General features: G+C 36.7%; 1 protein-coding gene across 1 annotated transcript; it reads left to right on the top strand.

Annotated features, from left to right (window-relative positions):
• Positions 1 to 2: 2 nt before the first annotated feature.
• txndc15 (thioredoxin domain containing 15) lies at positions 3 to 4,889 on the top strand. Its single transcript, XM_034206478.1, has 6 exons — positions 3 to 290; positions 1,175 to 1,497; positions 1,869 to 2,015; positions 2,732 to 2,895; positions 3,494 to 3,624; positions 4,523 to 4,889. The coding sequence occupies exons 1-6, from the start codon at positions 23 to 25 to the stop codon at positions 4,717 to 4,719; spliced, it is 1,230 nt and encodes a 409-aa protein (XP_034062369.1). The 5' UTR covers positions 3 to 22; the 3' UTR covers positions 4,720 to 4,889.
• Positions 4,890 to 11,770: the final 6,881 nt, after the last annotated feature.

Consider the following 11,770-nt stretch of genomic DNA (forward strand, 5'->3'; position numbering starts at 1 on the left):
TTTCCGTTCTTATTATACATCCATGTTATTTCCCCGTAAAAACATTTCTGCCTCCGGAAGCATGGATGTATTCATGTCCGGTTGTGTTACATTTATTTTCTTCCGCCACTCGGAACATTATTTCCTAAGAGCTGAAAAATTGCACCATGTCGTGATAACCGTTCATATTTGCACCAGGCTGAAATCGAAAAATATGACGACTATTTTAAATAAGCTTCACATCTCGTACGTTTTATTATTTGTGTTATGTCTTTCGGACGTTTTAAGGCTTTCGGCTGTGATCGCACAAGGTAAGAGACTGACAGCTACTTGTTAGCTAAACAGTGCTAGCAAAACACTGCGACCTAACAGTGTTATTTAACATGTGACTGGTTATTATACTAAATTGTTAATGTTAAATAACACTCCGAACTCACAGTGTTATATTGATGCATGAAGGTGTTTATCAAAGCTGGTAAAGGTCCAGCTAGTTTGAATGACTTAGTATGCTGCAGGTTAGCATGTAAATGTAACTCCAGGTGTATTTAAGGGTTGATTATGATTCACATTACACAAAATATGCTACATTTAATAAATGTACTGGATTAAAAGTACACTTTTTACCCCTGAATTGTAGTGGAGTAGAAGTACAAAATAGAAACAAATTGAAATACTCAAGTAAAGTAAAAGTACATCAACATTTTACTTTAAAATGACCAGTTACCTGTAAAAGAAAACCTGGGTATCAAAATATAAAAGTAATATAATAACCCAACGTTACTTTTGGATTACCTCAAGATCAAATGCAATGCAAATAAATAAAAGCCAAAATAAAAATCAATAAGATGTTTTTTACTGAGTGTATTATGCAAGACAACAGAGCAATGTGACCTTAGAAAAGAAGAACAATAAAGATATTTAGGATCAAAATGAGTTTATTTATAGGAAAACCTGTCTTTCATTAAGCATATTCAGGCAGTAGCCTATACACCAACAATGAAACACATGAGCACATACTACAGTTTAAAAAAAGCAGAAATAATATCTGAGAAAACAGTATAACTTATTTTTAGTTGTTGTTTACTGACATTGTATTCCTGCTAGTAATCCACACTTTTTAGAAATGTAGCAGTAATCTGATGATGTTTATATCTATCTAATGTACTGATTCTGACCTATATGACTTTTTTTTCAGAAAATCATGAGTCACTGGAGCTCAGTCTGTCAGAAGATGCAGTATCCGACTTGGAGAACAGCCCTAAGTTTGTGGAGTCAGAAGAACCGGACTCTCTGCCAAAGAGGCAGTTCAAGACAGCTGAGATCGCAGATGTATTGATGGGGACCGAGACCCCCATCGATCGATCTGACATCGAGTCTGACATTTTCCCCAAAAATGTGATAGACTTACAGTCAGGCTTCTTCCCGCCTTGTGATGAGGACAGTGCCCAGTGTGGTTCCCTTGAGCTGGCTGCTGCAGGCGAGTCACTGGAGGAGAGGAGCGACGAATCCTCACAGCAGGTAACTGGGAGCACTGTAACTCCAATAGCAGTTGTACATTGCAGTTTGAAGAGTAGGGTGAGCTGAAACAATGGCAACTGTCAATTAATCATGCAAGTATTTTTTTTGTAACACATATACCAATTGTTCTCTGGTTGCAGATTTTCCAATGTGAAGATTTTCTGCATTTCTTTACCTTTTTATAATTTGAATTCTGTTTTTTGGCTGTTTTCTTAAATATTTTCTGCCTAAGATTGGAACTTATATTTGGTGACATTCTGAAGCATGCTTGGATAGACTAGGCTAAGTTCAGTTAAAATGATCAGAGTGAAAAGTGTAGGCATAAGAGCAGTAGTTCAGAAGTTGACTTCTCTTTCAATGTGTACCTCCAGATTACTCTTGACATAGTGCGTGTGGACACAACGCCAACCGAGGAGCAGAACACCACAGAGACCGCTAAGACATACAAGGTGACCTGCGATAAGAGGAACACCACAGGAATGGAGAACTTCAGTGTGCAGGTCCTCAACGCTTCACAGGTATGATGATCAGAATCAGAAACAGCTTTATTACCAGGTAGGTTTACACATACGAGGAATTTGACTTGATGTCATGGTGCATACATAAAAAAATAACATAAAAAAATAAGAAATATAGTAAAATATAGCAGTATTTACATATAAATAAAATACGGCAGTAATAAAAAAGGAAAACAGAAAACATGCCCTGGAGGAGTGCTATGAGAACTATTGAATTCCAAATGCTATTGAGTTTTTCCTTATGTTAAAGACACAGTTATTAAACAAGCCATAATATGCTTAATCATCCATTCATTACAATCAGAAGGCTACTATAATAATACAAAAATCAGTTTTGTATTATTGTCTCAATCCTAGTAGAAGTTGAATAATTTTTTCTTCATTTTTATAGACCTAATACTGTAGGTTTAAAGCTAAATATTCACCATATAATAACATGCTGTTCTTTAAATTGTATTATAATATCAAGTGTTTGATGTGCAGTGCTGATAGTACTAGTAGGTGGAATCAAACAAGGGGTTGGTTTTATCCGTTTATGTTACATTTTTGTGCTTTTCTGCAATATTTTCTTCAAACCTACTGTATGAGGGCAACATTATCTTTGGTCCAGACTTTGTAAAAGATGTGATCAGACTTTGCTGATTTGATGCTTCATATTTAAAGGAGAAGGATGCTTCCCTCCCTCAGTCTTTGTTCTTGTTCCTCTCTTCTCTCAGGACCTGATGGACTTCCTGAATGCTAACGGCACAGAGTGCTCCGTGGTGCTCTTCTTCACCGCCTGGTGCCAGTTCTCTGCCGGGCTGGCACCTCATTTCAACGCCCTGCCCCGGGCTTTTCCCAGCATGCATTTCCTGGCACTGGATGCCTCGCAGCACAGCAGGTGATTATTCTTCTGATATTAATGTGTATCTTCCCATCTCATTGTAAAAGCCCACTTTATAGGGGCATTTGGGATTTCTAATTTCTATGAGTTCTTTATGGTCTTAAGCTTAAGTAAAATGTGCTTATACCTGGCAGAATTACAACTCACAGTTTTATCGCAACTTGTAAACTGTCTAATTAGATCATGGATCCATCGAAAAAGGTTATCCAGTGCTGGTTTTAACAACTTTGCCAAAAATGAAATGTTCCCTTTGTTGGATTGTCTTATTTTTAGAGAAAATAAAAAAAAGATTTCAAGATAAATCTAAATGTTGTAAACCTTGTATATACTGTACAGTTTTGGTACGTTTGTGATACATTGAGAGGTGTGTGCTATTTTCTGTATACCCTCATGTATGTAAATGTCTGAAATTTAGGAACACCGTGGAATATAATGCAGATGAACACATAATCGCCGTCAAACTCTTAACTAACACATAATAATGTTAGGAATAATTTGTTGTTAAGATCAAATATACTGCATACAGACCATATCTAAAACTATAACTTCATTTGTAATTTTTTTGTCTTGTTTGTTCCCATTTTTGGTCCACCAGTCTTTCCACCAGATTTGGGACCGTGGCAGTGCCCAACATCCTGCTGTTCCAGGGGGCCAAACCCATGGCCCGCTTCAACCACACGGACCGAACGCTGGAGACACTCACCTCCTTCATCGCTAACCAGACAGGTACACACTAAATAGAAACGGTCTACAATAATGCGGTTTTAGGTTAGAGACAAGTTTAGTGTTGTTTGAAGATAAGGCTTACTCTTAGCTGGTTTAGTTTCAATTAATCAGTTCCTATTGGTGACCACACTTGATGAAATCATCATTTGAAATGAAGGTTAACACAAAGGTTCTCAGGGACTAAGTAATATTAACTCACATAATACTTCATTTCGTTTTCCAAAATAATCGCCCTCTCATTCTGCGTGCGCTCTTAAAGCAGAGCTATGATGATAAATGTTGAAAGGACTTCGATAATTGCAAAAGCAGATGCCACCGTTATGATTGCATGAAGTAAACTTTTCCTTCATATGAAGGTATGTTATCAATGCTATGCTAGTTTTCCTAACGTTAGATTTAGAAAAGTACAGCAATATATCACCTTGCTTACTATATTGCAAGATATTGCATCATAACCCTTGTATCATGATACATATTGTATTCATAATCCAAAACACAGTCCTAAAATCAGGTTATCAGGTCCTACAACTATGTCCAGGTTAACAGCAGCTACTGGATCTGTACCATCATTGTAAGAAGACTGGAAGTGCATTCAACAAGGTATTTCTCATGTTTGCGAATGTGGACTAAAGTACTAAACTACCTTTTGCTGCTACACCTGAATATCTGACACTTGACTTCTCAGAATCCCCCACAACATTGGACTGGGTCTTTAAGTGTTTGTAAGATAATTTGTGTGGTTTGAGGTAACTGTTTATGGCAAAAAGAAATTGATTCGATATGTACAAAATAAAAAACATGTTTGTTTTTGTGTGGTTTGTTAGTGTTTTTTGTATGGTTTATAATCCCAGTATATCCAGCCTGCTTTATTTTCTGATCATTTGTTTTTGTGCTCAAGGGTTTGAAATCGGCTCTGACAAAAACGTGACGGATACAGACCGCCTCGGCCCACTCCCCAGCGTCCCGGTGAAGAGCATCGACTGGCTGCTGGTCTTCTCTGTCCTCTTCATCACAGGCTTCACTACGTACGCCATCCTGCGGACGGACAGCATCCGCTGGCTCATACCGGGACAGGAGCACGAGCATCAAGACTGAAAACACTGACAGACTTCAAGTCACTCTGTGCAAACAACTTAGTTCTTTTTTTTAAATTAACAGTTGCTAATTTGCTTATGTTTCAAGTGTGTGAGCAATTGTGATTTATAATAAATAATGTATTGATTTGCAGCTGTTAACCATTCATGGCTTTTGGCTATGTTTGAAGACAGGGCTTGTGTTTTTTCTATTCTCTTATTTCTTATTAAATATTGTTTATATCTTGAAGAAAAAAGATGCGATAAGGTATGAGCAGGGTCACATTAAGGAAAAGCTGCAATGGAGTTTAGTTTACTAATTTAATTAAAAAGAAAATAACAAGAATGTATCAGAAGAATCAGAATCAAGTTTATTGCCAAGTTTACACATACAAGGACTTTGCTTTGGTGTATGTGGGTGCAAACTTAAACACAACATAAGGAAATAAGTTGTAAGAGAAGATCAAAAATAGACGGTTATAAAGAGAAAATATTTGTTCAAAGTATTTAACATTAAAAAGAATAAAGACAAGTATTTTCACCAAATATAAATATATAAAAGAAACAAAAAAAATGTTAAACAATGAGTATGTGACTAACTGCATTATATTATATTTTAAGTGGAGGGCTGAGCAGATTTAAGAGAGGTAAGGATATGTAGAAATGTGAACAAAATATTCAGAGATGAACATGGCTCACAGTATAAAAAAATAAGAACAATATGTTTTCCAATGCATACCATTTTGTGCTTACAGAAATTATACACGCTTTTACAAATGATGAAAAAGCATTTTCAAAGGTTATTTCAGTGGGATCATACACTTTAAAATGCTGCTTGAATATAACAGATTTCCCATACATGTTGTCAGTGGTGTTATGTAGCCTACTCAAGTTTTGTATTTACGATTTTGGGGTACTTTTATCATGCTAATGTATACTTCTACTCCAACACATTTTACAAGCCAATATAGTATTTTACTCCACTACATTTATTTGACTAAATTAGTTACTTTACAGATTCAGATAATTAGCTAATGCAAAAATATAGTAAATTGTGATGTACAATTATAGGTTAAGATATCCAGCAGTTGTATTTAAACTAAGTAATTAAAAGTAGCTCCACCTTCAACAGCTGTGATACTAATAGCTGTGATATTAATGCATGACAAATAATATTCCAGTAATTTAATATACATGATACTGAATTGAGCTATAGGTACTTTTACATTTGGTACTTTAAAGTATATTTTGATGCCAATATTATTTTACTTTTACTTAAATAAGATCTTAAAGGTAGGGTAGGTAAGAATGGAGAAACCAGCTCGAGTAAGCTAGAATTTGAAAGTACACTACACAACTGAAAAAAATCTGCCCCTTCCTTCAGACTTCCTTACAGAGCCCGTCCTCCAACACACACGAGCGAATGAGGGCACGAGATGGAAGGCTGACAGGCAGGTAGGCCATCCAATTATCTGCCGCGGGCTGAGGCAGATAATTGAACTTGCTTTTTACAGCGCCACGGCTTCCCACAGATGAAATATTTGTATTAGGGCTGTTGTCAGTCGATTAAAAATATTTAATCGCATGATTGTCCAGTTAATCGCACATTTTTTATCTGTTCTAAATGTACCTTAGAGGAATATTTTTCAAGTTTTTAATACTGTTATCAACATATGAGTGGACAAATATGCTTTATGCTAATGTTTATTATCATTTGAACAATGACAAATATTCTCATGAATATTAAACACAACAACCTCTGAACATTACAAATATTCGCCTCAATTCAACCTGGAACCTCTCTCATACAATAATACAATACAAATGGTGTGTGTGTGTGAGAGAGATGGATCGTTGGAGCTATGTGCAACTCAAGGCATATGCTCGAACGGGAGCTGCCTGGACGCTGCAATCATGTTGCGCACTATCCGTGCCGAGTGTGCTGACTTTTCGTACAATGTCCCACTGTCTGGCTTCCTGCATAAAGTCAAGTGCTCGGCACAGTTGTGGCGAAATGTCGCTCCTCTGTTTTCATTTAAACAGCTCCTTCTATCCATTAGCGCAGCTAGCTAGCTAGCACCAGATGCTAACAACAACAATGCACGTAAGGTCTCTCTCTCGCTCGCTCGTGCCACACATACACACACCATCCCGGTCCTCCCAATAGCCAGTCGGTGCCTGCCGGTGAGCGTGGAAGTATGGTCTGCCACAAGCGGGCGGCAGGAGCGGGGCTGTCAGCATCAGCTTGTAGATGGTATTTTAAACTCGATGCGCTCTGAAACTACGGGGCGGCCGAGGAAAAAAAATACACATGCGTTAATCGCGTTAAAAATAATTAGTGGCGTTAATTATTTTTTTGCGTTAACGCGTTATTAACGCGTTAACTTGACAGCCCTAATTTGTATATATTTATTGTCAAAGCATTTAATTTATTCATTGCTATCGGGATGTTAAGAGCATTCCATGGAATATAACAAAAAGTGTTTCTGAAGTGAATTACCTACCCTACCTTCAGGCCCGGTCCTACGGCGGTGCATAAGGGTGCATTGCACTCTCAGTTGTGTCGTTATGCACCCTCATTTGAAAAACGAAATGTGAAAAAAAAGAAGTGAAAAATATTACATATATCTTTCTTGGGAATTTGGATAAAACAGGTTTTAATTTTGAAAATAAAAAGTTTGTTAAATTACCAAATCTGAAGTTATATCATTATAGACCAAGGTCTTGGCTGTTCAGCAATGTACCGGTGCAACCTCCTCATTTTGTATTTTTTTCATAAAATAGGTTTTTCCAGTCATTACTTTGTTTTTGTAAACACCGTCAGACACAATAAAAAGTGATTTATTTTTTATTTGTATTTAGTCTAATATGTATTTAGAGCTTTTCAATCATTATCTGGCATTCTAAGTACACATATATGCTGTAAAATGTTGAATATTCACTTTTGCTCATTTTTTATACTGTTTCACGTGTGCTCCTTTAAAATATCTTACATCATACAATGTTTACTTTTAGCTTAAACAGACAAAGTAATGTTTTTTTACTTAAAAAACACATTTTTGTATTAAAAGAGACTATTACTTTAATAACTCAACAGCACTGAAGAAACAGATTACAAGCATATTCATTTAAAACAAATAAAACTCCCTCTGACGGTGGTGACTTTGGAACTGACGGTGGTGACACTAATCTGACGGTGGTGACACTGGCCTCATTACAACATACAATTCCAAAATGTATACCACTCAAGTCAATGCCTTGCTTAACAACTTTATTTAACAATTTGGTACAACAAATAACAATTGTGAGAACTGTGATAAACATTTAATTAAGGAACTTAAGGTACAATTAAGCAATATCATTAATAAAAGTACCCCACCCCCATATCATCAAATATCAAATCATCATAGTTAAAAAATAAAGTGATTACCAGTTGCAATAATGTACAATTCATTACTGACACCATCTTAAACTGTCATCTAGTGCCCCCTACTCATAAAATAATACATTATATTGTTCTTTAAACTGTATATTGGACGTGAAGAACAGATAACAAATAACAATTGTGAACACTGTGGCAAACATTCAATAAGAAACATATAGGTTCAATGAAGCAATAAGCTATCATTAATAAAAGTACCCCATCCCCATTAATAATCATCATAGTAAAAGATACCAGTAGCAATAAGATAATAATTCATCACTCACTGTGAACTGAGTGCCCCCCACTCAAAACATAATATACATTATATTCTTCTGTATATTGGACGTGAAGAACAGATAAATGAATAACTACATCTTAAAGTCTCTTTTCCATAAACTGAAATGTTTCTAAATACAGAAAGCATTCTGTGTAAACATCACAAAACACATCTGGCACAAAAATAATAATAATTCATAAGTGAACTCCTGTGAGTATTCCCTGACTGTTTCTACATCACTCCACCACTCATTCAGCTTTATCAGGACGTAGGCCTATATGGTGTATATGTTTCTCCTCTATGATGTCCATGACTGCAGCATAGTATTAATTTCGTCAGCTATTTTTTAATTTTGTTTTAGTCTTAGTCCTCTGTTAAATTTTCTTTTTAGTTTTAGTCATATTTAGTCACCTTCATCCTGTTTTAATTTAGTCAAGCTTTAGTCGACTAAAAGTCTGAGCATTTTAGTCTTATTTTAGTCGACTAAAACAGTAACTATTTTAGTCAAGATTTAGTCGACTAAAAGTCTGAGCATTTTAGTCTTATTTTAGTCAAAGAAAACTAATTATTTTAGTCTACTTTTTGTCAATGAAAACGGTTGAGTCTTTTTTAGTCATCAGAATATATAGAACATTTCAGTCAAACTAGTCTAGCCAAAACCAATAATTTGTCATTTTAGTATATATAAATAAATACGATTATATCTTGTCCTTATTTGATGAAAAACACAGGTTGAAGTGTATCTGGTTTGTGGTGTTTTTACCAGCTGTGTTATGGCCACATTGCTTCCCTTCTGATGAAACAATGCATTCGCTTTTTTTCTCCGACTCATTGTAGCGAAAATGGGCCCAAATATCACATTGTTTCTTTCTCCCAAGCAGTGGTGGCTTTAGACTTGTTCGTTGTCAGTCATTTTGACGGACAGGATCGTAACATTTCCGTCATAATCCATTATTATCCGTTGAGTGCACAATTTATCAATCACTCGCGCTGACGGGGGGGTATTCGGTTAACGCGAGTGCGACCACTGCTCCCAAGCCCTGTTGTTGCCATTTCATTTTCTGTTGAATAACTAAGGTTAGTTAGACCATGAGTTAGACCCGAGTCTTCCTGACAGTTCACAGTGTGCCGCTGCCCGGTGTAATTCAAATCTACCGCCGCGCTCAGCACAGACACACAGCTGCTGCCCAGCCGCAGCACGGACACACAGCTGCTGCCCAGCCGCAGCACCGGAAATGGAACTGCTGGGAGAAAAACTGCCTATCAGAGATGTAACGTTATCTTTGATAATATTTCGTCTCCTCATTTTTCGTCAACGAAAGTAAAGAGAGATTTTGGCATAGTTTTTATTTAGTAAACTACATTTTCGTCTCGTCACTTTTCGTCAACGATATTGCATGATGATTTTGTTGCAGTTATTATTTACTGCCGTCGGTGCCGTCTCGTCATCGTCTCGTTTTCGTCATGGAAAAAAAGGTCGTTGACGAAGATATTTCGTCATAGTTTTAGTCAACAAAATTAACACTACTTCAGCAGACAGGTTGTATATCTCCCTCGTCCTGCTTGCACGACCTGGTGATGACGGTTCCACAAGTTTGACCAGAATATGGTCAAATGGTATGAAGCACATATCCTTTCCACCTTCCACCTCTTTTGGATAGAATCGTGTGTTGGGCCCATGAGAGTGGAAAAACTCCACTTTCACATCTTGATGAGGTGCATCCACAGTGACAGCCTTTGCTAACCACCAGTTCTGGTCATAAATGACCGCCAGCCAATCTCCGCAATGAACTACATCAGCAGATAGATCTGTCATAGTCCCGTCAGGACCACTCCTAGTCATTGGCTGTTGCTCAAATTCAAGTGTGGAAATATATTGTTTTAACATATATTTGGTTAAATGTTGTCATGCCATTTTCATTTGGCTTTAGTCATTGGAGATGCATAGCCTACAAGGGATATTGTAGGTGTACTATGTGCTATGTAGGTAGGTAGTAGGTGCACTATGTGCATCCCCCATGACGTAAGCCAAATGAACATGGCATAATAGTGAATTTAGAAAGAGAGAAGGCACACCTCATCCCCTAGGATTGAGCGATAGGCCGATGGCATATATATATATGGTTCATCAATGGTGGTAGTAGCATGCAGTGTATTGTTATTGTGGTAAATAAATATACTTTAGCCTCCCTTGAGTAACATTTTGAGGTTTTTGTCACCACCGTCAGACAGTATGTCACCACCGTCAGACAGACAATCTGACGGTGGTGATGTCTGACGGTGGTGACAAAAACCTAATCTTTTACATGATATGCATGAGTTGTTCACATTAGCCATCTTGTTTCCCCTCTGTTGCTAGCTACCTCAGACCTCGTCTTAAAAAGTATACATTTATGTCATAATCTAATCTAATATGTTCTATACAAAAGAGACGGTGTTGACATGTTATGGTTGTGACAGAAGCAGTCAGATAAAAAATGTACAAGTTTTAGAGAAAATAGCAAATGTACAGGAGCTTGAGTGATCTTGAAGCATGCAGTAAAGCTGAAGGTTTGAAAAGGGGGTCCTAAGGAATGTAGCTGACCTTGTAGTTGCCTAATTTTATTGCTTTTTATAAATATCTGACGGTGGTGACGAATATGTGGGACGCATTTTGAGCAACCACAAAATAATGGTAAATATTGTTCAAAATTCACTGTTTGTAGTTTTTAATACATATTACAATGTACTCTTTCCTTTGGTAAGAATATTATTCTATTAAATTATTACTTTTTGTTTTTTTAATCAAGTTGAAATGATTATCTCCTATCCGAGGACAACTGATTTTGTAGGCAATGGGCCAGCATATAATCATTAAATTAATAAAAAATAAAACTAAAACTATGAAAGAACCATACATTTGTGCAGAAGACCCTCTGATTATAACCTTGATTCTTTTTATTCATGAAAATGTTATTCATTTCCAACAGAATTAGCACTTTTCTTAGTGGGACATGTTTTTGGCAAAGTTTCAAGAATCAGTGATATAATAACAATAATAATAATTGTAGCAATAATAAGAATATAGTCAATGATGGACATCAGAAAATGGTTAAAACAACCAGCTCTTATCGCCAACAGTAATACTGCATCTACTGCAGGTAATAACAGTACAGATCATGGGGACATTACGTTACCCGCGGCCACTGTCGAGTACCCAACTCACCTGTACAGTGGGGTAATGCGCTCATTTTGCAGCTCATGGTTTAAAAACAGTGATTGGCTGGAATATTCATGTACAAAAGATGCCATCTTCTGCTATGCATGTAGACATTTCGGTTCAAGTACGTCAGATGCCTTCACCACAACTGTACCAGAGTACCAACCGCTGTC

Source organism: Gymnodraco acuticeps, unplaced genomic scaffold (assembly GCF_902827175.1).
Source record: "Gymnodraco acuticeps unplaced genomic scaffold, fGymAcu1.1, whole genome shotgun sequence".
NCBI classification, from domain to species: domain Eukaryota; kingdom Metazoa; phylum Chordata; class Actinopteri; order Perciformes; family Bathydraconidae; genus Gymnodraco; species Gymnodraco acuticeps.

Coding starts and splice junctions, on each gene's coding strand:
- txndc15 (XM_034206478.1), top strand. CDS start 23: ATGTTATTTCCCCGTAAAAACATTTCTGCCTCCGGAAGCATGGATGTA. Junction 291..1,174: donor TTCGGCTGTGATCGCACAAG/GTAAGAGACTGA, acceptor CTTTTTTTTCAG/AAAATCATGAGTCACTGGAG. Junction 2,016..2,731: donor AGGTCCTCAACGCTTCACAG/GTATGATGATCA, acceptor CTCTTCTCTCAG/GACCTGATGGACTTCCTGAA.